The 26,174-nt window shown below is 45.6% G+C and overlaps 1 protein-coding gene and 1 long non-coding RNA gene across 3 annotated transcripts in view; one reads left to right on the top strand and one right to left on the bottom strand.

Annotated features, from left to right (window-relative positions):
* The window catches only part of LOC139544870 (protein yippee-like 1), a 49,281-nt gene extending 41,428 nt beyond the window's left edge, over positions 1 to 7,853 (top strand). The window contains exons 5-6 of the mRNA XM_071352021.1: positions 136 to 244; positions 6,019 to 7,853. Coding sequence (XP_071208122.1) covers positions 136 to 244; positions 6,019 to 6,108 — 199 coding nt within the window. The 3' untranslated portion in view covers positions 6,109 to 7,853. The remainder of the gene's footprint in view (positions 1 to 135; positions 245 to 6,018) is intronic.
* LOC139544871 (uncharacterized) lies at positions 7,229 to 9,367 on the bottom strand. Of its 2 annotated transcripts, none has more exons than XR_011668965.1 (3): positions 8,980 to 9,367; positions 8,188 to 8,313; positions 7,229 to 7,279 (listed from the first exon to the last, which is right to left on the bottom strand). It is a non-coding gene; the product is annotated as an uncharacterized lncRNA (long non-coding RNA). The 2 variants fall into 2 exon arrangements; XR_011668964.1 differs by having other exon boundaries at positions 7,246 to 7,279; positions 8,164 to 8,313.
* Between the last annotated feature and the right edge of the window lie 16,807 nt (positions 9,368 to 26,174).

Below are 26,174 nucleotides of genomic sequence, written 5' to 3' on the forward strand. Positions count from 1 at the left end.
ATTAAAACCCGGATGTTTCATCAGCTGACCACTTGTCTATATCAGGCCAAGCTGCAACAATTTATCTTTAAAAACTCTTATGCCTAAACATAACCTTAAATGGAGCTATTCTCTCTCTCTCTCTCTCTCCCTTAGTGTGAACGTGGGCTGTGGGCCGGCCGAGGAGCGGGTTCTCCTAACGGGTTTACATGCCGTCGCTGACATCTACTGTGAAAACTGTAAAACCACTCTGGGCTGGAAATACGTATGTCACCTACCTATCTACTACACCTACTGCTCTAACAAAATGTCACCTACCTACTACACCTACCGCTCTAACAAAATGTCACCTACCTACTACACCTACTGCTCAAACAAAATGTCACCTACCTACTACACCTACCGCTCTAACAAAATGTCATCTACCTACTACACCTACTGCTCAAACAAAATGTCACCTATCTACTACACCTACTGCTCTAACAAAATGTCACCTACCTACTACACCTACTGCTCAAACAAAATGTCACCTATCTACTACACCTACTGCTCTAACAAAATGTCACCTATCTACTACACCTACTGCTCTAACAAAATGTCATCTACCTACTACACCTACTGCTCTAACAAAATGTCACCTATCTACTACACCTACTGCTCTAACAAAATGTCACCTATCTACCTACCTACTACACCTACCGCTTTAACAAAATGTAATCTACCTACTACACCTACCGCTCAAACAAAATGTCACCTACCTATCTACCTACTACACCTACTGCTCAAACAAAATGTCACCTACCTACTACACCTACCGCTCTAACAAAATGTAATCTACCTACTACACCTACTGCTCTAACAAAATGTCACCTACCTACTACACCTACCGCTCAAACAAAATGTCACCTATCTACCTACCTACTACACCTACCGCTCTAACAAAATGTCACCTACCTACTACACCTACTGCTCAAACAAAATGTCACCTATCTACCTACCTACTACACCTACCGCTCTAACAAAATGTCATCTACCTACTACACCTACTGCTCAAACAAAATGTCACCTATCTACCTACCTACTACACCTACCGCTCAAACAAAATGTCACCTATCTACCTACCTACTACACCTACCGCTTTAACAAAATGTCACCTACCTACTACACCTACCGCTCAAACAAATTGTCACCTATCTACCTACCTACTACACCTACCGCTTTAACAAAATGTCACCTACCTACTACACCTACCGCTCTAACAAAATGTAATCTACCTACTACACCTACTGCTCTAACAAAATGTCACCTACCTACTACACCTACCGCTCAAACAAAATGTCACCTATCTACCTACCTACTACACCTACCGCTCCAACAAAATGTCACCTACCTACTACACCTACCGCTCAAACAAAATGTCACCTACCTACTACACCTACCGCTCTAACAAAATGTCACCTACCTACTACACCTACCGCTCCAACAAAATGTCACCTACCTACTACACCTACTGCTCAAACAAAATGTCACCTACCTACTACACCTACCGCTTTAACAAAATGTCACCTACCTACTACACCTACCGCTCAAACAAATTGTCACCTATCTACCTACCTACTACACCTACCGCTCTAACAAAATGTAATCTACCTACTACACCTACTGCTCTAACAAAATGTCACCTACCTACTACACCTACCGCTCAAACAAAATGTCACCTATCTACCTACCTACTACACCTACCGCTTTAACAAAATGTAATCTACCTACTACACCTACCGCTCAAACAAAATGTCACCTACCTACCTACCTACTACACCTACTGCTCAAACAAAATGTCACCTACCTACTACACCTACTACACCTACCGCTCAAACAAAATGTCACCTATCTACCTACCTACCACACCTACCGCTCAAACAAAATGTCACCTATCTATCTACCTACCACACCTACCGCTCAAACAAAATGTCACCTATCTATCTACCTACCTACCTACTACACACAATATCAAGGCAGGCTCACACTTAACCTTTAATGGCAGTTAAAAATACATCACAGCTTAAATCAACCCAACCCACAAGTCTACAGCAATCAACATACAGCACTCGACCTTGTCTCATTGTTTTCACATTCTTAAGGCCCGGTACCACACCCTAATAGGGATTTGTTTTTCTCTTAATCACAATCAACTTTTACCAGTTAAATGTAAACACAAATATAATACTTTTTTGTATTACACGTTTTCTGAAATATTTTTATGTAAACATGCAAATGAGGCGATATCTTATTAAATATATGCGTATTTGCATACGGCGCAATTCATTTTTATGGACACTGAATGAAGTCAGCCTAAATAAAATCAAATATTAATTTTGTTAAAGACACTACAGGACTTGTCCAAAACAGATAAATACTGTCTTCCTACTTCTATCTATAAATCACTAAAGACATTTACATGACATTTTATCTAGAATAAAAAATGTGCAACGAATCAACAATTCCCTCTTGGTAAGTCTGGAAAATATACACTGAACAAAAATATAAACACAACATCCAACTATTTCAAAAAATGTACTGAGTTACAGTTCATATAAGGAAATCAGTCAATTGAAATAAATTCATTAGGTCCTGATCTATGGATTTAACATGACTGGGAATACAGATATACATCTGTTGGTCACAGATACAGTGCAAAGTATTCAGACCCCTTGACTTTGTCCACATTTTGTTACGTTACAGCCTTATTCTAAAATGGATTCAATATTTTTTTACCTCATCAATCTACACGCAATACCCCATAATGACATCACAATACCCCATAATGACATCACAATACCCCATAATGACATCACAATACCCCATAATGACAAAGCGAAAACAGGTTTTTAGAATTTTTTGCTAATTTATTAAAAATATAAAACAGAAATACCTTATTTCCATAAATATTCAGACCCTTTGCTATGAGACTAAATTGAGCACAGGTGCTTCCAGTTTCCCTTGATCATCCTTGAGATGTTTCTACAACTTGATTGGAGTCCACCTGTGGTAAATTCAATTGGTTGGACATGGTTTGGAAAGGCACACACCTGTCTATATAAGGTCCCACAGTTGACAGTGCATTTCAGAACAAAAACCAAGCCATGAGGACGAAGAAGTTGTCTGTAGAGCTCCGAGACAGGATTGTGTCGAGGCACAGATCTGGGGAAGGGTACCCAAACAATTCTGCAGCATTGAAGGTCCCCAAGAACACAGTGACCTCCATCATTCTTAAATGGAAGAAGTTTGGAACCACCAAGACTCTTCCTAGAGCTGGCCGCCGGCCAAACTGAACAATCGGGGGAGACGGGCCTTGGTCAGGGAGGAACCAAGAACCAGATGGTCACTCAGACAGAGCTCCAGAGTTTCTCTGTGGAGATGGGAGAACCTTCCAGAAGGACAACTATCTCGGCAGCACTCCATCAATCAGGCTTGGTAGAGTGGCCACTCCTCAGTAAAAGGCACATGACAGCCCACTTGGAGTTTGCCAAAAGGCACCTAAAGGACTCTCTGGTCTGATGAAACCAAGATTGTACTCTTTGGCCTGAATGCCAAGCGTCACATCTGGAGGAAACCTGGCACCATCCCTACGGTGAAGCATGGTGGTGGCAGCATCATGCTGTGGGGATGTTTTTCAGCGGCAGAGACTGAGAGACTAGTCAGGATCGAGGAAAAGATGAACGATGCAAAGTACAGAGAGATCCTTGATGAAAACCTGCTCCAGAGCGCTCAGGACCTCAGACTGGGGCAAAAGTTCACTTTCCAACAGGACAACAACCCTAATCACATAGCCAAGACAACGCAGGAGTGGCTTCGGGACAAGTCTCTGAATGTCCTTGAGTGGCCTTGCCAGAGCCTGGACTTTAACCCGTTCAAGGATCTCTGGAGAGACCTGAAAATAGCTGTGCAGCGACGCTCCCCATCCAACCTGACAGAGCTTGAGAGGATCTGCAGAGAAGAATGGGAGAAACTCCCCAAATACAGGTGTGCCAAGCTTGTAGCGTCATATCCAAGAATTTCTAAAAAACTGTTTTTGCCTTGTCGTTATGGGGTATTGTGTGTAGATTGATGAGGGGGAAAAACGATTTAATTTATTTTAGAATAAGGCTGTAATGTAACAAACTGTGGAAAAGGTCAAGGGTTCTGGATACTTTGCGAATGCACTGTACCGTAAAAAACAATTGGTAGAGGCATGGATCAGAAAACCAGTCAGTATCTGGTGTGACCACCATTTGCCTCATGCAGCGTGACACATCTCCTTCACATAGAGTTGATCAGGCTGTTGATTGTGGCCTGTGGAATATTGTCCCACTCCTCTTTAATGGCTGTGTGAAGTTGCTGGATATTGGCGGGAAATGGAACACACTGTCGTACACATCGATCCAGAGCATCCCAAACATGCTCAATGGGTGACATGTCTGGTGAGAATGCAGGCCATGGAAGAACTGGGACATTTTCAGCTTCCAGGAATTGTGTACAGATCCTTGCGACATGGGGCTGTGCATTATCATGCTGAAACATGAGGTGATGGTGGTGGATGAATGGAACAATGGGCCTCAGGATCTCATCACGGTATCTCTGTGCATTCAAATGGCCATCGATAAAAAGCAATTGTGTTTGTTGTCCGCAGCTTATGCCTGTCCATACCATAACCCCACCACCACCATGGGGCACTCTGTTCACAACGTTAACATCAGCAAACCGCTCGCCCACACGACGCCATACACGCCATCTGCAATCTGCCAGGTACAGTTGAAACCAGGTATCATCCACGAAGAGCACACTTCTCCAGGGTGCCAGAGGCCATCGAAGGTGAGCATTTGTCCACTGAAGTCAGTTACGACGCTGAACTGAAGTCAAGACCCTGGTGAGGACGACGAGCACGCAGATGAGCTTCCCTGAGACTGTTTCTGACAATTTGTGCAATAACTCTTTGGTTGTGCAAACCCCCAGTTTCATCAGCTATTCGGGTGGTCTCGGATGATCCCGCAGGTGAAGAAGCCAGATGTGGAGGTCCTGGGCTGGCGTGGTTACATGTGGTCTGCGGTTGTGAGGCCGGTTGGACGTACTGCCAAATTCTCTAAAAGGACATTGGAAGAGGCTTGAATGAACATTAAATTCTCTGGCAACAGCTCTAGTGGACATTCCTGCAGTCAGCATGCCAATTGCACGCTCCGTTAAAACTTGAGACATCTGTGGAATTTTAGAGTGGCCTATTATTGTCCCCAGCACAAGGTGTGCCTGTCTAATGATCATGCTGTTTAATCAGCTTCTTAATATGCCACACCTGTTAGGTGGATGGATTATCTTGGCAAAGGAGAAATGAACAGGGACGTAAACACATTTATACACAATATTTGAGAGAAATAAGCTTTTCGTGCATATTAGAACATTTCTGGGTTATTTTATTTCAGCTCATGGAACATGAGACCAACACTTTACACGTTACGTTTATAGTTTTGTTCAGTGTATCTAAGGATAAAACTACATTTGGTGAATGTTCTGAAGCTGAGGAGAATGAGTTGGCGTGTGGAGAGAGTCTCTCTGCCGTTAAAGACAAGTACACTGACTTCCAAAAGCCTATTCAGACCTCATCATCATTTCTTCAAAGTAAAGTACTAAATGTATTTTTGTAACATTCTCTATGAAATGGGCTTTGACAGGATGTGTATCTTAACGGTCGATGTATGTCTAAAGTGGTTAAAATTCAAATACATGTTGATGCCGGTCGTGATAAACTAAACTAAATATACATTTTCATCAAGCTTGACATTTGTATGTCAACTTTTTTGAAAATACTAATATTAAATGGACCAAAATACCAACAAATCAGAAACATTTTTGCTAAAATGTCATTTCAGCCTGTTGTGCCTGGCTTTAAAGCAGGCAACAGGAAATCTTGAACGCCAGTTAAAAATGTTGATTGTTTAGTTGAAACATGGTGATGTCAGACTGTTTTGTCGTGTTGTTGTTGTTGACGGACAGCATGTTGTGTTGCAGGAGCATGCGTTTGAGAGCAGTCAGAAGTACAAGGAGGGGAAGTTCATCATCGAGCTGGCTCACATGATCAAGGACAACGGTTGGGAGTGACATCCCTTTCTGTCTCCGGCCTTTTAATGACCTCTGACCTATCAGAGCTCTGGATCTATCAGACTTCACAGAGCGACAACCAATCACCATCAACCACCCACCGTGCCGCCCCCTCCTAACACACACACAAACACACACACACACACACACACACACACACACACACACACACACACACACACACACACACACACACACACACACACACACACACACACACACACACACACACACACACACACACACACACACACACACACACACACACACACAGTCCCTGCTGGTTGTGAAACTGAACATGATGCTGTTGAACTGGAGAGAGGACTAGCCTATAGGGTTGGACCTTCAGTGAAGACCATGTGATCCCACCAGCCAATGACAGACAGCTGGACTTGAATTGGCTCCTCCTTCCTCAACCAGGCCCCCACCCACCTCACTGGCGTTGGCACTTAGGTACACGGCTGCCATGGCGATGTGAGAGAGAGGATAACATGATAACGTTCTACTACCCTCCTCTTCCTCTGACCCGGGGAACAGGAGGAAGAGGAAGTGGGAGGGACGGGAACGGGTTGGCACGGGGGGGTGTTGGTTCTCCTTGTGTTTTAATCTTTGATTTATTCGTGAATATTTTTTATTTTTCAATATTTTCTTCAGTTTTTGATCTTTAATGATAACTTCACTGTGTGGGACGTCCCGGTAACCGCTAACCACAAACGTGCCCGGTAAAGTCCCGGTAACACCCCAAAACGTGCCCCCGAGCAGAGCAGCAGGGATAGATGATATTATATGTAGATAGATGTGTTTCATCCAACAGCATTGTGGCTGGCTCCATATATCAACAGTACTATTAGAGGAGGTTTACCAGAGGAGATAGAGAGAGGACTGGGTTGTTTCCCAAAGTGCACTCTCTGCCTTGGTGCACTACCCTATGGGCCCTGGTCTAAAGTAGTGCACTATGTTGGGAATAGGGTGCCATAGGGCCCTGGTCTAAAGTAGAGCACTATGTAGGGAATAGGGTGCCATAGGGCCCTGGTCTAAAGTAGTGCACTATGTAGGGAATAGGGTGCCATATGGGACACACATTAGAACAGGCTTGACAACCACAGAACACACCCACGCATCATATTGTGTTACAACCTAAACTAACCCTCACACCCACGTAGTTCACACCCTGAACTAAACTAACCATCACAACCTGAACTAAACTAACCATCACAACCTGAACTAAACTAACCATCACAACCTGAACTAAACTAACCATCACAACCTGAACTAAACTAACCATCACAACCTGAACTAAACTAACCATCACAACCTGAACTAAACTAACCATCACAACCTGAACTAAACTAACCATCACAACCTGAACTAAACTAACCATCACAACCTGAACTAAACTAACCATCACAACCTGAACTAACCACCACAACCTGAACTAAACTAACCATCACAACCTGAACTAAACTAACCATCACAACCTGAACTAAACTAACCATCACAACCTGAACTAAACTAACCATCACAACCAGAACTAAACTAACCATCACAACCTGAACTAAACTAACCATCACAACCTGAACTAAACTAACCATCACAACCTGAACTAAACTAACCATCACAACCTGAACTAAACTAACCATCACAACCTGAACTAAACTAACCATCACAACCTGAACTAAACTAACCATCACAACCTGAACTAAACTAACCATCACAACCTGAACTAAACTAACCATCACAATCACGTAGTTCACAACCTGAACTAAACTAACCATCACAACCTGAACTAAACTAACCATCACAACCTGAACTAACCATCACAACCTGAACTAAACTAACCATCACAACCTGAACTAAACTAACCATCACAACCTGAACTAAACTAACCATCACAACCTGAACTAAACTAACCATCACAACCTGAACTAAACTAACCATCACAACCTGAACTAAACTAACCATCACAATCACGTAGTTCACAACCTGAACTAAACTAACCATCACAACCTGAACTAAACTAACTATCACAACCAGAACTAAACTAACCATCACAACCTGAACTAAACTAACCATCACAACCTGAACTAAACTAACCATCACACCCACGTAGTTCACACCCTGAACTAAACTAACCATCACAACCTGAACTAAACTAACCATCACAACCTGAACTAAACTAACCCTCACACCCACGTAGTTCACACCCTGAACTAAACTAACCATCACAACCTGAACTAAACTAACCATCACACCCTGAACTAAACTAACCATCACAACCTGAACTAACCATCACAACCTGAACTAAACATCACACCCTGAACTAAACTAACCATCACAACCTGAACTAAACTAACCATCACAACCTGAACTAAACTAACCATCACAACCTGAACTAAACTAACCATCACAACCTGAACTAAACTAACCATCACAACCTGAACTAAACTAACCATCACAACCTGAACTAAACTAACCATCACACCCTGAACTAAACTAACCATCACAACCTGAACTAACCATCACAACCTGAACTAAACATCACAACCTGAACTGAACTAAACATCACAACCTGAACTAAACTAACCATCACAACCTGAACTGAACTAACCATCACAACCTGAACTAAACTAACCATCACAACCTGAACTAAACTAACCATCACAACCTGAACTAAACTAACCATCACAACCTGAACTAAACTAACCATCACAACCTGAACTAACCATCACAACCTGAACTAACCATCACAACCTGAACTAAACTAACCATCACAACCTGAACTAAACTAACCATCACAACCTGAACTAAACTAACCATCACAACCTGAACTAAACTAACCATCACAACCTGAACTAAACTAACCATCACAACCTGAACTAAACTAACCATCACAACCTGAACTAAACTAACCATCACACTCACGTAGTTCACAACCTGAACTAACCATCACAACCTGAACTAACCCTCACAACCTGAACTAACCATCACAACCTGAACTAAACTAACCATCACACTCACGTAGTTCACAACCTGAACTAACCATCACAACCTGAACTAACCCTCACAACCTGAACTAACCATCACAACCTGAACTAAACTAACCATGTACATGTGTAGAGTGTATTTAGAGATATGTAAAATACATTTGAATGGACATTTATTCTCATGCATATATATACAGGTAACTGCCAAAGTAAAGGAAACACCAACATATAGTGTCTCAATAGGGCGTTGGGCCTCCACCAATCAGAACTGCTTCAGTGCATCTTGGCATGAATTCTACAAGTGTCTGGAACTCTATTGGAGGGATGAGGAGACCGTTCTTCCACGAGAAATTCTATCGTTTTGGTGTTTTTTTGTGGACGGTGGTGGAAAACGCCGTCTCAGGCGCCACTCCAGAATCTCCCCGTAAAGTGTTCAATTGGGTTGAGATCTGGTGACTGAGACGGCCGTGGCTTATATGGGTTTTCACCCTAAGCACGATGGGATATTAATTGCTTAATTAACTCAAGAAACACCCAGCTTTCAATCCCTCATTTCCTCCAGTGTTTCCTTTATTCTGTCAGTTCCCTGTACATATACAGTATCATGTATTGTATGTATATGAGCAGAATGTCTACTAGTGTGTTGCCCACGCAGACTGGAATGCAGATGCTTAGTTTGTACTTTGCAGAGGCTTTTGGTTCATAGGTTTAGAGGCAAAAGTCTGTCTGTCTATCTGTCTCTTTTAAGGCCTTTCCTCCGATGATTAAAAGATTGTATGAGATGCTGAATGATATTGAGGGTTGCTGGCTAGATCATCTCCCTACAGTTATTAGATCAATTAAATATCGCTGCTTTACTTGTTCCTACGCGTCACCAATCCTGCTTTACTTGTTCCTACGCGTCACCAATCCTGCTTTACTTGTTCCTACGCTTCCCCAATCGGCGATCCGACCTAAATCAAGTGTTTATATAGTCTCACCCCATCCGATTCACTTTAAATCACTTTGAACATCCTTGGCATGAACAATGTTCCTTTTTTTTCCCACAGAAAACTAAATAAAATGTTCACTGCAATTCTTTGCTGCTATGAGAGATATTACAATCCTTCATCCTTTCTCTTCCCTTCGTTCTGGAGATCTTTTTTTTGCACTTTATGCCTGGCGCTGGTTGCACGGTTGCTTCTCTCTGTGTCCTCGTCGTTAGTTTGCCTCTAAGCTGAATGAATCGTGTGCCTCTCTTCAAAAAGAAAGAGCCTCCTTCTCTTTTCTCCTGACATTCTCCCGCGTTGTGCCGTGCATAACTCTAAACTACGAGCCACCAAAACAAAATGCTCAAACCCACATCGATAGATACAAATAGATTGATAGATAAATACTTTATGGGTGAAAACTGAGTGTTCAATGGCTGTTGTGCCTCAAGAATAGTAGATTAAATATATATATGATTATATATAGGGTACACGTATCGGTGTGGGGATGGATGTGGGGGGGGGGGGGGTAAATCAGACCTCGATAATAATCCATATTGGTGACGTAGCAGGTAGGGGGGGTTGGGGTCCGGGGGTATTTTTGAATGAGCTGCGATCGCTCACATCGCCGACCAGGTTAGTCAGGTCACATGATCGATTATTAACCCGTAAGACAAAGACGATGCAAACCTGACAGAGTCGGATGGTTAGAGATATCCTACTTGAATATACAAAACCAGTACAGACCTGTTACACTCTGTATATAGAGGAACAGTACAGACCTGTTACAGTCTTTATATAGAGGAACATATTGAAGGTTTCTATTGGCTCCTTTACTTCCTTGATTTAACTGTACCTCTGGCTGGTGTGTGTGTGTGTGTGCAGGAGTGTGTGTGTGTAGGAGTAGGAGTGTGTGTGTGTGTGTAGGAGTAGGAGTGTGTGTGTTTGACTTTTTCCCCCCTATTTTGCATTTTACATTTAAAGTGAATATATATTTTCCTTGTTTTCTTTTTGCATCTGTTTGTTTATTTCCCCCCCTCTCTCTGGAGGCTAGATGGGGTTTATTTCCCCCCCTCTCTCCCAGTGATCTGGGGGCTAGATGGGGTTTATTTCCCCCCCTCTCTCCCAGTGATCTGGGGGCTAGATGGGGTTTATTTCCCCCCCTCTCTCCCAGTGATCTGGGGGCTAGATGGGGTTTATTTCCCCCCCTCTCTCCCAGTGATCTGGGGGCTAGATGGGGTTTATTTCCCCCCCTCTCTCCCAGTGATCTGGGGGCTAGATGGGGTTTATTTCCCCCCCTCTCTCCCAGTGATCTGGGGGCTAGATGGGGTTTATTTAGAAACGTTATTATTTTACTGTGTGTGTGTGTTTAGGTCCCGCTGGGTAGGGCCGGGATAAAAGGGTCCATTAGGCCCTGGTTTGGCCTCTAGGGCCCTAATGTCTGTCTTCCGCTGAGCTCTGTATACTGTAGAAGGATAGGGGGAGCTGGATTCTCCCTCCAACTTACAGAACAGTGTTGATCTAGGCTCTTTCCAACAATCAATCTCCCCTGTATACACCTTCTCTCTCCTCTCTCTCTCTCTCGTTAATCCAACGAGCACACAGGGAAACAGTCACCAGTGTCACTGTCCGTTTATACCAAATGTAACATTGTTACCAGATTTCTAGAGAACTGGTGTCACAGCTAAAAGCTAAAAGCCAATCAGACAGGTGTCACGGATGTTGTTTGTTTGAGCTTCGGACTCCTGGAGATTCAGACCGCTCGTACAAAAAAAAAAAAAAAACATTCCCAGGACCTGTCAGGTGTGACTTCTCAGTAGTTCTCTAGAAGGTTCTCAATCATTCTGTAGAATGTTCTCCAGTTGTTCTGGAACTTCTTTCAACAACAACAACAAAAGCCAGTCATTTGCTGTGAAAGATGATTGTTTATTTACCCAGATATTATTTGTTGTTTTGGTGACACCGACGTTGTTTCTAGATCTTTCTGAGATATTATCACAGGCTGTGTCCCAAATCGCACTCCCTACCTATTGCTCTACTTATAAAGTATTACAGGGGAATAGGGTCCCATTTGGGACGCTGGAACAGCGATGACGACGAGATAAGTATTGGAGATGTTATTATCCCTGAGAAGAGATGATTTAAGACTATATATGATAGGTATACAAAGGAAAAGATTGTAACGTTTGATAAATGTGTTTAAAATTGTTTAAATAGATCTAAAGCTTGATGTATTTATGATGGCTGTATTAAGTCGTGCCTGGTTCTCTCTTTCTTCAAAGCAAACACATTATATATGCTTTCTTTTTACTTGACTACGTTTTCTTTTTTCTGTCTGTATGTTTTCACTGTATTGTAAATGATCAGATATCACAATAAACTTTAAAATGGCATTCGACTGGAGATTGTGTGTCTTCCATAACTCCTTCAACGGCTACATGAGAAGTGAGTAGGCCACACTGTTACAGAAAACGACTGTTTGTTTTACTCCATGTGTAACTCTGTGTTGTTGTTTTTGTCGCACTGCTTTGCTTTATCTTGGCCAGGTCGCAGTTGTAAATGAGAACTTGTTCTCAACTGGCCTACCTGGTTAAATAAAGGTGAAATAAAAAAAATGAAAATATTTGACATGGGTCCCCAGATCCTCAAAAAGTTCAACAGATGCACCATCGAGAGCATCCTGACCGGTTGCATCACCGCCTGGTATGGCAACTGCTCGGCATCTGACCGTAAGGCGCTACAGAGAGTAGTGCGTACAGCCCAGTACATCACCGGGACCAAGCTTCCTGCCATCCAGTACCTCTATACCAGGCGGTGTCAGAGGGCCCTCCAGTACCTCTATACCAGGCGGTGTCAGAGGAAGGCTCCAGTACCTCTATACCAGGCGGTGTCAGAGGAAGGCTCCAGTACCTCTATACAAGGCGGTGTCAGAGGAAGGCTCCAGTACCTCTATACCAGGCGGTGTCAGAGGAAGGCTCCAGTACCTCTATACCAGGCGGTGTCAGAGGAAGGCTCCAGTACCTCTATACCAGGCGGTGTCAGAGGAAGGCTCCAGTACCTCTATACCAGGCGGTGTCAGAGGAAGGCTCCAGTACCTCTATACCAGGCGGTGTCAGAGGAAGGCTCCAGTCACCCAAGTCTAGACTGTTCTCTTTTGTTATTATAATTATTTTTACTTTATTTAGTAAATATTTTCTTAACCAACAATGCAGTTTTAAGAAATAGAGTTAAGGGGTTGTATTCAGCATTTCACTGTGAGGTCTACTACACCTGTTGTATTCAGCATTTCACTGTAAGGTCTACTACACCTGTTGTATTCAGCATTTCACTGTAAGGTCTACTACACCTGTTGTATTCAGCATTTCACTGTAAGGTCTACTACACCTGTTGTATTCAGCATTTCACTGTGAGGTCTACTACACCTGTTGTATTCAGCATTTCACTGTGAGGTCTACTACACCTGTTGTATTCAGCATTTCACTGTGAGGTCTACTACACCTGTTGTATTCAGCATTTCACTGTGAGGTCTACTACACCTGTTGTATTCAGCATTTCACTGTGAGGTCTACTACACCTGTTGTATTCAGCATTTCACTGTGAGGTCTACTACACCTGTTGTATTCAGCATTTCACTGTGAGGTCTACTACACCTGTTGTATTCAGCATTTCACTGTAAGGTCTACACCTGTTGTATTCAGCATTTCACTGTGAGGTCTACTACACCTGTTGTATTCAGCATTTCACTGTAAGGTCTACTACACCTGTTGTATTCAGCATTTCACTGTGAGGTCTACTACACCTGTTGTATTCAGCATTTCACTGTGAGGTCTACTACACCTGTTGTATTCAGCATTTCACTGTGAGGTCTACTACACATGTTGTATTCAGCATTTCACTGTAAGGTCTACTACACCTGTTGTATTCAGCATTTCACTGTGAGGTCTACTACACCTGTTGTATTCAGCATTTCACTGTGGGGTCTACTACACCTGTTGTATTCAGCATTTCACTGTGAGGTCTACTACACCTGTTGTATTCAGCATTTCACTGTGAGGTCTACTACACCTGTTGTATTCAGCATTTCACTGTGAGGTCTACTACACCTGTTGTATTCAGCATTTCACTGTGAGGTCTACTACACCTGTTGTATTCAGCATTTCACTGTGAGGTCTACTACACCTGTTGTATTCAGCATTTCACTGTGAGGTCTACTACACCTGTTGTATTCAGCATTTCACTGTGAGGTCTACTACACCTGTTGTATTCAGCATTTCACTGTGAGGTCTACTACACCTGTTGTATTCAGCATTTCACTGTGAGGTCTACTACACCTGTTGTATTCAGCATTTCACTGTGAGGTCTACTACACCTGTTGTATTCAGCATTTCACTGTAAGGTCTACTACACCTGTTGTATTCAGCATTTCACTGTGAGGTCTACTACACCTGTTGTATTCAGCATTTCACTGTGAGGTCTACTACACCTGTTGTATTCAGCATTTCACTGTGAGGTCTACTACACCTGTTGTATTCAGCATTTCACTGTGAGGTCTACTACACCTGTTGTATTCAGCATTTCACTGTGAGGTCTACTACACCTGTTGTATTCAGCATTTCACTGTGAGGTCTACTACACCTGTTGTATTCAGCATTTCACTGTAAGGTCTACTACACCTGTTGTATTCAGCATTTCACTGTGAGGTCTACTACACCTGTTGTATTCAGCATTTCACTGTGAGGTCTACTACACCTGTTGTATTCAGCATTTCACTGTGAGGTCTACTACACCTGTTGTATTCAGCATTTCACTGTAAGGTCTACTACACCTGTTGTATTCAGCATTTCACTGTGAGGTCTACTACACCTGTTGTATTCAGCATTTCACTGTGAGGTCTACTACACCTGTTGTATTCAGCATTTCACTGTGAGGTCTACTACACCTGTTGTATTCAGCATTTCACTGTGAGGTCTACTACACCTGTTGTATTCAGCATTTCACTGTAAGGTCTACTACACCTGTTGTATTCAGGATTTCACTGTGAGGTCTACTACACCTGTTGTATTCAGCATTTCACTGTGAGGTCTACTACACCTGTTGTATTCAGCATTTCACTGTAAGGTCTACTACACCTGTTGTATTCAGCATTTCACTGTAAGGTCTACTACACCTGTTGTATTCAGCATTTCACTGTTAGGTCTACTACACCTGTTGTATTCAGCATTTCACTGTGAGGTCTACTACACCTGTTGTATTCAGCATTTCACTGTAAGGTCTACTACACCTGTTGTATTCAGCATTTCACTGTGAGGTCTACTACACCTGTTGTATTCAGCATTTCACTGTGAGGTCTACTACACCTGTTGTATTCAGCATTTCACTGTGAGGTCTACTACACCTGTTGTATTCAGCATTACACTGTGAGGTCTACTACACCTGTTTTATTCAGCATTTCACTGTGAGGTCTACTACACCTGTTGTATTCAGCATTTCACTGTGAGGTCTACTACACCTGTTGTATTCAGCATTTCACTGTAAGGTCTACTACACCTGTTGTATTCAGCATTTCACTGTGAGGTCTATTCAGCATTTCACTGTAAGGTCTACTACACCTGTTGTATTCAGCATTTCACTGTGAGGTCTACTACACCTGTTGTATTCAGCATTTCACTGTGAGGTCTACTACACCTGTTGTATTCAGCATTTCACTGTAAGGTCTACTACACCTGTTGTATTCAGCATTTCACTGTGAGGTCTACTACACCTGTTGTATTTAGCATTTCACTGTGAGGTCTACTACACCTGTTGTATTCAGCATTTCACTGTGAGGTCTACTACACCTGTTGTATTCAGCATTTCACTGTAAGGTCTACTACACCTGTTGTATTCAGCATTTCACTGTAAGGTCTACTACACCTGTTGTATTCAGCATTTCACTGTGAGGTCTACTACACCTGTTGTATTCAGCATTTCACTGTGAGGTCTACTACACCTGTTGTATTCAGCATTTCACTGTAAGGTCTACTACACCTGTTGTATTCAGCATTTCACTGTAAGGTCTACTACACCTGTTGTATTCAGCATTTCACTGTGAGGTCTACTACACATGTTGTATTCAGCATTTCACTGTGAGGTCTACTACACCTGTTGTATTCAGCATTTCACTGTGAGGTCTACTACACCTGTTGTATTCAGCATTTCACTGTGAGGTCTACTACACCTGTTGTATTCAGCATTTCACTGTGAGGTCTACTACACCTGTTGTATTCAGCATTTCACTGTGAGGTCTACTACACCTGTTGTATTCAGCATTTCACTGTGAGGTCTACTACACCTGTTGTATTCAGCATTTCACTGTGAGGTCTACTACACCTGTTGTATTCAGCATTTCACTGTGAGGTCTACTACACCTGTTGTATTCAGCATTTCACTGTGAGGTCTACTACACCTGTTGTATTCAGCATTTCACTGTGAGGTCTACTACACCTGTTGTATTCAGCATTTCACTGTGAGGTCTACTACACCTGTTGTATTCAGCATTTCACTGTGAGGTCTACTACACCTGTTGTATTCAGCATTTCACTGTAAGGTCTACTACACCTGTTGTATTCAGCATTTCACTGTGAGGTCTACTACACCTGTTGTATTCAGCATTTCACTGTGAGGTCTACTACACCTGTTGTATTCAGCATTTCACTGTGAGGTCTACTACACCTGTTGTATTCAGCATTTCACTGTGAGGTCTACTACACCTGTTGTATTCAGCATTTCACTGTGAGGTCTACTACACCTGTTGTATTCAGCATTTCACTGTGGGGTCTACTACACCTGTTGTATTCAGCATTTCACTGTGAGGTCTACTACACCTGTTGTATTCAGCATTTCACTGTGAGGTCTACTACACCTGTTGTATTCAGCATTTCACTGTGAGGTCTACTACACCTGTTGTATTCAGCATTTCACTGTAAGGTCTACTACACCTGTTGTATTCAGCATTTCACTGTGAGGTCTACTACACCTGTTGTATTCAGCATTTCACTGTGAGGTCTACTACACCTGTTGTATTCAGCATTTCACTGTGAGGTCTACTACACCTGTTGTATTCAGCATTTCACTGTGAGGTCTACTACACCTGTTGTATTCAGCATTTCACTGTGAGGTCTACTACACCTGTTGTATTCAGCATTTCACTGTGAGGTCTACTACACCTGTTGTATTCAGCATTTCACTGTGAGGTCTACTACACCTGTTGTATTCAGCATTTCACTGTGAGGTCTACTACACCTGTTGTATTCAGCATTTCACTGTGAGGTCTACTACACCTGTTGTATTCAGCATTTCACTGTGAGGTCTACTACACCTGTTGTATTCAGCATTTCACTGTAAGGTCTACTACACCTGTTGTATTCAGCATTTCACTGTGAGGTCTACTACACCTGTTGTATTCAGCATTTCACTGTGAGGTCTACTACACCTGTTGTATTCAGCATTTCACTGTGAGGTCTACTACACCTGTTGTATTCAGCATTTCACTGTAAGGTCTACTACACCTGTTGTATTCAGCATTTCACTGTGAGGTCTACTACACCTGTTGTATTCAGCATTTCACTGTGAGGTCTACTACACCTGTTGTATTCAGCATTTCACTGTGAGGTCTACTACACCTGTTGTATTCAGCATTTCACTGTAAGGTCTACTACACCTGTTGTATTCAGCATTTCACTGTGAGGTCTACTACACCTGTTGTATTCAGCATTTCACTGTGAGGTCTACTACACCTGTTGTATTCAGCATTTCACTGTGAGGTCTACTACACATGTTGTATTCAGCATTTCACTGTAAGGTCTACTACACCTGTTGTATTCAGCATTTCACTGTGAGGTCTACTACACCTGTTGTATTCAGCATTTCACTGTGAGGTCTACTACACATGTTGTATTCAGCATTTCACTGTAAGGTCTACTACACCTGTTGTATTCAGCATTTCACTGTAAGGTCTACTACACCTGTTGTATTCAGCATTTCACTGTAAGGTCTACTACACCTGTTGTATTCAGCATTTCACTGTTAGGTCTACTACACCTGTTGTATTCAGCATTTCACTGTGAGGTCTACTACACCTGTTGTATTCAGCATTTCACTGTAAGGTCTACTACACCTGTTGTATTCAGCATTTCACTGTGAGGTCTACTACACCTGTTGTATTCAGCATTTCACTGTAAGGTCTACTACACCTGTTGTATTCAGCATTTCACTGTAAGGTCTACTACACCTGTTGTATTCAGCATTTCACTGTGAGGTCTACTACACCTGTTGTATTTAGCATTTCACTGTGAGGTCTACTACACCTGTTGTATTCAGCATTTCACTGTGAGGTCTACTACACCTGTTGTATTCAGCATTTCACTGTGAGGTCTACTACACCTGTTGTATTCAGCATTTCACTGTGAGGTCTACTACACCTGTTGTATTCAGCATTTCACTGTGAGGTCTACTACACCTGTTGTATTCAGCATTTCACTGTGAGGTCTACTACACCTGTTGTATTCAGCATTTCACTGTGAGGTCTACTACACCTGTTGTATTCAGCATTTCACTGTAAGGTCTACTACACCTGTTGTATTCAGCATTTCACTGTGAGGTCTACTACACCTGTTGTATTCAGCATTTCACTGTGAGGTCTACTACACCTGTTGTATTCAGCATTTCACTGTGAGGTCTACTACACCTGTTGTATTCAGCATTTCACTGTGAGGTCTACTACACCTGTTGTATTCAGCATTTCACTGTGAGGTCTACTACACCTGTTGTATTCAGCATTTCACTGTGGGGTCTACTACACCTGTTGTATTCAGCATTTCACTGTGAGGTCTACTACACCTGTTGTATTCAGCATTTCACTGTGAGGTCTACTACACCTGTTGTATTCAGCATTTCACTGTGAGGTCTACTACACCTGTTGTATTCAGCATTTCACTGTGAGGTCTACTACACCTGTTGTATTCAGCATTTCACTGTGAGGTCTACTACACCTGTTGTATTCAGCATTTCACTGTGAGGTCTACTACACCTGTTGTATTCAGCATTTCACTGTGAGGTCTACTACACCTGTTGTATTCAGCATTTCACTGTGAGGTCTACTACACCTGTTGTATTCAGCATTTCACTGTGAGGTCTACTACACCTGTTGTATTCAGCATTTCACTGTAAGGTCTACTACACCTGTTGTATTCAGCATTTCACTGTGAGGTCTACTACACCTGTTGTATTCAGCATTTCACTGTGAGGTCTACTACACCTGTTGTATTCAGCATTTCACTGTGAGGTCTACTACACCTGTTGTATTCAGCATTTCACTGTGAGGTCTACTACACCTGTTGTATTCAGCATTTCACTGTAAGGTCTACTACACCTGTTGTATTCAGCATTTCACTGTAAGGTCTACTACACCTGTTGTATTCAGCATTTCACTGTGAGGTCTACTATACCTGTTGTATTCAGCATTTCACTGTGAGGTCTACTACACCTGTTGTATTCAGCATTTCACTGTGAGGTCTACTACACCTGTTGTATTCAGCATTTCACTGTGAGGTCTACTACACCTGTTGTATTCAGCATTTCACTGTGAGGTCTACTACACCTGTTGTATTCAGCATTTCACTGTGAGGTCTACTACACCTGTTGTATTCAGCATTTCACTGTAAGGTCTACACCTGTTGTATTCAGCATTTCACTGTAAGGTCTACACCTGTTGTATTCAGCATTTCACTGTAAGGTCTACTACACCTGTTGTATTCAGCATTTCACTGTAAGGTCTACTACACCTGTTGTATTCAGCATTTCACTGTAAGGTCTACTACACCTGTTGTATTCAGCATTTCACTGTAAGGTCTACACCTGTTGTATTCGGCGCACGTGACAAATAAAATGTGATTTGATTTTGGGGAAGACCACACTAACTGGTCTACTTTCTTCTTTAAGTTTGCTGCCCCTGTCATCGCCAAGCCTACTTCCAAACCTCTCCTTTCTGGGGAGGTTCCCGTTGCTTGGAAGGCAGCCACGGTTCGTCCTTTATTTAAAGCCGGAGATCAAGCTGATCCTAACTGTTACAGGCCTATTTCTATTTTGCCCTGTTTATCAAAAGTGTTGGAAAAACAATCAACTGACTGGCTTTCTTGATGTCTGTAGTATTCTCTCTGGTCTGCAATCTGGTTTCCGCTCAGGTTATAGGGGTGTCACTGCAACCTTAAAGGCCCTCAATGATGTCACCATTGCCCTTGATTCTAAGCAATGTTGTGCTGCTATTTTTATTGACTTGGCCAAAGCTTTTGAGACGGTAGACCATTCCATTCTTGTGGGGCGGTTAAGGAGTATTGGTGTCTCTGAGAGGTCTTTGTGCTGGTTTGCTAACCACCTCGAAGAGTGCAGTGTATAAAGTCAGAAAATCTGCTGTCTCAGCCACTGCCTGTCACCAAGGGAGTACCCCAAGGCTCAATCCTAGGCCCCACACTCTTCTCAATTTACATCAACAACATAGCTCACGCAGTAGGAAGCTCTCTCTCATCCATTTATATGCAGATGATACAGTCTTATACTCAGCTGGCCCCTCCCCGGATTTTGTGTTAAACACTCTACAATAAAGCTTTCTTAGTGTCCAACAAGCTTTCTCTGCCCTTAACCTTGTTCTGAACACCTCCAAAACAAAGGTCATGTGGTTTGGTAAGAAGAATGCCCCTCTCCCCACAGGTGTGATTACTACCTCTGAGGGTATAAAGGTTAAGGTAGTCACCTCATACAAGTACAGTACTTGGGAGTATGCCTTCTCTCAGCACATATCAAAGCTGCAGGCTAAAGTTAAATCTAGACTTGGTTACCTCTATCGTAATCACCCCAGCTGCCAAACTAACCCTGATTCAGATGACCATCCTACCCATGCTACATTAGAGACATAATTTATAGATCAGCAGGTTAGGGTACTCTCGAGCAGCTAGATGTTCTTTACCATTCGGCCATCAGATTTGCCACCAATGCTCCTTATAGGAGACATCACTGCACTCTATACTCCTCGGTAAACTGGTCATCTCTGTATACCTGTCGCAAGACCCACTGGTTGATGCTTATTTATAAAACCTTCTTAGGCCTCACTCCCCCCTATCTGAGATATCTTCTGCAGCCCTCATCCTCCACATACAACACCCATCAACAACAATCCGACCATCACCCCTGGTGAGACAAAACTGCGACTCGTCAGTGAAGAGCACTTTTTGCCAGTCCTGTCTGGTCCAGCGATGATGGGTTTGTGCCCATAGGCGACGTTGTTGCCGGTGATGTCTGGTGAGGACCTGCCTTACAACAGGCCTACAAGCCCTCAGTCCAGCCTCTCTCAGCCTATTGCAGACAGTTTGAGCACTGATGGAGGGATTGTGCGTTCCAGCTGTCCGTGTAACTCGGGCAGTTGTTGCTATCCTGTACCTGTCCCGCAGGTGTGATGTTCGGATGTACCGATCCTGCGAGGACGATCAGCTGTCCGTCTTGTCTCCCTGTAGCGCTGTCTTAGGCGTCTCCCAGTACGGACATTGCAATGTATTGCCCTGGCCACATCTGCAGTCCTCATGCCTCCTTGCAGCATGCCTAAGGCACGTTCACACAGATGAGCAGGGACCCTGGGCATCTTTCTTTTGGTGTTTTTCAGAGTCAGTAGAAAGGCCTCTTTAGTGTCCTAAGTGTCCATAACTGTGACCTTAATTGCCTACCGTCTGTAAGCTGTTAGTGTCTTAACGACCGTTCCACGGGTGCATGTTCATTAATTGTTTATGGTTCATTGAACAAAAATCGGAAACAGTGTTTAAACCTTTTACAATGAAGATCTGTGAAGTTATTTGGATTTTTATGAATTATCTTTGAAAGACAAGGTCCTGAAAAAGGGACGTTTCTTTTTTTGACAAGTTTATTGGTGGCACAGACGGTTTCATCCTGTCCTACACTTAAATTACCCTTGCCTAATGATTGCGTCTGAAGTTGGACTTGCAGCACAGCTATCCTCGCCATAAGGCGATCGTTCTCCTGTATATTATGAGTACAGCGACTGCAATTAGAAGGCATACTGTTAATGTAACTACTTAGCTTCGGCTGGTGGAGGTCCTGACGAACCACGTCCAGATAAAGCGTCCGGGGTGAAAAAGTTTAATGAAAAAACTTGAGTGAGGGAAACAAATTAAAATATAAAACGGAATTTAAAAAGTAAAAACCGTAAAGTTGGCAGATAGCAAAGTAAGATTAGCAACAAACAGCACAGCAGCACGTAAACAAGTCTACAAGTTGTGACTGCAGAAGTCCAGTGTTGTGTTGGATAGCCAGCTAGCTAACATAGCATCCCTCTGTTTGAGTAGGCTAAACTAGCTAGCTGCATTTGCTAACTAAGTGAAACTGAATTTAAAAAAAAAAATAATATGAATTTGTTCAAAACTGTTCAACTATTGTCTTTCTCTCTCTTTGAGTCAACTACTCACCACATTTGAGGAGGACGGAAGCTAGCTGTCGTCTGGCTACACCATGGTGTACATTATTCATTCCTTTACACTTGTGTGTATTAGGTAGTTGTGTTGAAATTGTTAGATTACTTGTTAGATATTACTGCATGGTCGGAACTAGAAGCACAAGCATTTCGCTACACTCGCATTAACATCTGCTAACCATGTGGATGTGACCAATAAAATTTGATTAGATTTGATTACAGAGTGCTGTTGAGACTCCTGTAGACCTTCATTGCAAAATAGTGTTTTAATCAGTTATTTGGTGACGTGAATATATTTAGTATAGTTTCATCTAAAAATTAAAACCTTTTAAATGTTTTACAATTTACATTTTTATGAAATTCACTATAGAGGATGTTCTTCCCCTTCGTCCTCTGGTCTGGACCGGCCCTTCCTCCTCTGAGGAGCCTCCTCTGGTCTGGACCGGCCCTTCCTCCTCTGGTCTGGACCGGCCCTTCATCCTCTGGTCTGGACCGGCCCTTCCTCCTCTGGTCTGGACCGGCCCTTCCTCCTCTGGTCTGGACCGGCCCTTCCTCCTCTGGTCTGGACCGGCCCTTCCTCCTCTGGTCTGGACCGGCCCTTCCTCCTCTGGTCTGGACCGGCCCTTCCTCCTCTGGTCTGGACCGGCCCTTCCTCCTCTGGTCTGGACCGGCCCTTCCTCCTCTGAGGAGCCTCCTCTGGTCTGGACCGGCCCTTCCTCCTCTGGTCTGGACCGGCACTTCCTCCTCTGGTCTGGACCGGCCCTTCCTCCTCTGGTCTGGACCGGCCCTTCCTCCTCTGGTCTGGACCGGCCCTTCCTCCTCTGGTCTGGACCGGCCCTTCCTCCTCTGGTCTGGACCGGCCCTTCCTCCTCTGGTCTGGACCGGCCCTTCCTCCTCGGAGGAGCCTCCTCTGGTCTGGACCGGCCCTTCCTCCTCTGGTCTGGACCGGCCCTTCATCCTTTGGTCTGGACCGGCCCTTCCTCCTCTGGTCTGGACCGGTCCTTCCTCCTCTGGTCTGGACCGGCCCTTCCTCCTCTGGTCTGGACCGGCCCTTCCTCCTCTGGTCTGGACCGGCCCTTCCTCCTCTGGTCTGGACCGGCCCTTCCTCCTCTGGTCTGGACCGGTCCTTCCTCCTCTGGTCTGGACCGGCCCTTCCTCCTCTGGTCTGGACCGGCCCTTCCTCCTCTGGTCTGGACCGGCCCTTCCTCCTCAGAGGAGCCTCCTCTGGTCTGGACCGGCCCTTCCTCCTCTGGTCTGGACCGGCCCTTCCTCCTCTGGTCTGGACCGGTCCTTCCTCCTCTGGTCTGGACCGGCCCTTCCTCCTCGGAGGAGCCTCCTCTGGTCTGGACCGGCCCTTCCTCCTCTGGTCTGGACCGGCCCTTCCTCCTCTGGTCTGGACCGGCCCTTCCTCCTCTGGTCTGGACCGGAGGAGCCTCCTCTGGTCTGGACCGGCCCTTCCTCCTCGGAGGAGCCTCCTCTGGTCTGGACCGGCCCTTCCTCCTCTGGTCTGGACCGGCCCTTCCTCCTCTGGTCTGGACCGGCCCTTCCTCCTCTGGTCTGGACCGGCCCTTCCTCCTCTGGTCTGGACCGGCCCTTCCTCCTCTGGTCTGGACCGGCCCTTCCTCCTCGGAGGAGCCTCCTCTGGTCTGGACCGGCCCTTCCTCCTCTGGTCTGGACCGGCCCTTCCTCCTCTGGTCTGGACCGGCCCTTCCTCCTCTGGTCTGGACCGGCCCTTCCTCCTCTGGTCTGGACCGGCCCTTCCTCCTCGGAGGAGCCTCCTCTGGTCTGGACCGGCCCTTCCTCCTCTGGTCTGGACCGGCCCTTCCTCCTCTGGTCTGGACCGGCCCTTCCTCCTCTGGTCTGGACCGGCCCTTCCTCCTCGGAGGAGCCTCCTCTGGTCTGGACCGGCCCTTCTTCCTCTGGTCTGGACCGGCCCTTCCTCCTCTGGTCTGGACCGGCCCTTCCTCCTCTGGTCTGGACCGGCCCTTCCTCCTCGGAGGAGCCTCCTCTGGTCTGGACCGGCCCTTCCTCCTCTGGTCTGGACCGGCCCTTCATCCTCTGGTCTGGACCGGCCCTTCCTCCTCTGGTCTGGACCGGTCCTTCCTCCTCTGGTCTGGACCGGCCCTTCCTCCTCTGGTCTGGACCGGCCCTTCCTCCTCTGGTCTGGACCGGCCCTTCCTCCTCGGAGGAGCCTCCTCTGGTCTGGACCGGCCCTTCCTCCTCTGGTCTGGACCGGCCCTTCCTCCTCTGGTCTGGACCGGTCCTTCCTCCTCTGGTCTGGACCGGCCCTTCCTCCTCTGGTCTGGACCGGCCCTTCCTCCTCTGGTCTGGACCGGCCCTTCCTCCTCTGGTCTGGACCGGCCCTTCCTCCTCTGGTCTGGACCGGCCCTTCCTCCTCTGGTCTGGACCGGCCCTTCCTCCTCTGGTCTGGACCGGCCCTTCATCCTCTGGTCTGGACCGGCCCTTCATCCTCTGGTCTGGACCGGCCCTTCCTCCTCTGGTCTGGACCGGCCCTTCCTCCTCTGGTCTGGACCGGCCCTTCCTCCTCTGGTCTGGACCGGCCCTTCCTCCTCTGGTCTGGACCGGCCCTTCCTCCTCTGGTCTGGACCGGCCCTTCCTCCTCTGGTCTGGACCGGCCCTTCCTCCTCTGGTCTGGACCGGTCCTTCCTCCTCTGGTCTGGACCGGCCCTTCCTCCTCTGGTCTGGACCGGCCCTTCCTCCTCTGGTCTGGACCGGCCCTTCCTCCTCTGGTCTGGACCGGCCCTTCCTCCTCTGGTCTGGACCGGCCCTTCCTCCTCTGGTCTGGACCGGCCCTTCCTCCTCTGGTCTGGACCGGCCCTTCCTCCTCTGGTCTGGACCGGCCCTTCCTCCTCGGAGGAGCCTCCTCTGGTCTGGACCGGCCCTTCCTCCTCTGGTCTGGACCGGCCCTTCCTCCTCTGGTCTGGACCGGCCCTTCCTCCTCTGGTCTGGACCGGCCCTTCATCCTCTGGTCTGGACCGGCCCTTCCTCCTCTGGTCTGGACCGGCCCTTCCTCCTCTGGTCTGGACCGGCCCTTCCTCCTCTGGTCTGGACCGGCCCTTCCTCCTCGGAGGAGCCTCCTCTGGTCTGGACCGTCCCTTCCTCCTCTGGTCTGGACCGGCCCTTCCTCCTCTGGTCTGGACCGGCCCTTCCTCCTCGGAGGAGCCTCCTCTGGTCTGGACCGGCCCTTCCTCCTCTGGTCTGGACCGGCCCTTCATCCTCTGGTCTGGACCGGGCCTTCCTCCTCGGAGGAGCCTCCTCTGGTCTGGACCGGCCCTTCCTCCTCTGGTCTGGACCGGCCCTTCCTCCTCTGGTCTGGACCGGCCCTTCCTCCTCTGGTCTGGACCGGCCCTTCCTCCTCTGGTCTGGACCGGCCCTTCCTCCTCTGGTCTGGACCGGCCCTTCCTCCTCTGGTCTGGACCGGCCCTTCCTCCTCTGGTCTGGACCGGCCCTTCCTCCTCTGGTCTGGACCGGCCCTTCCTCCTCGGAGGAGCCTCCTCTGGTCTGGACCGGCCCTTCCTCCTCTGGTCTGGACCGGCACTTCCTCCTCTGGTCTGGACCGGCCCTTCCTCCTCTGGTCTGGAC

Source organism: Salvelinus alpinus, chromosome 19 (genome assembly GCF_045679555.1).
Source record: "Salvelinus alpinus chromosome 19, SLU_Salpinus.1, whole genome shotgun sequence".
Lineage (NCBI taxonomy): Eukaryota > Metazoa > Chordata > Actinopteri > Salmoniformes > Salmonidae > Salvelinus > Salvelinus alpinus.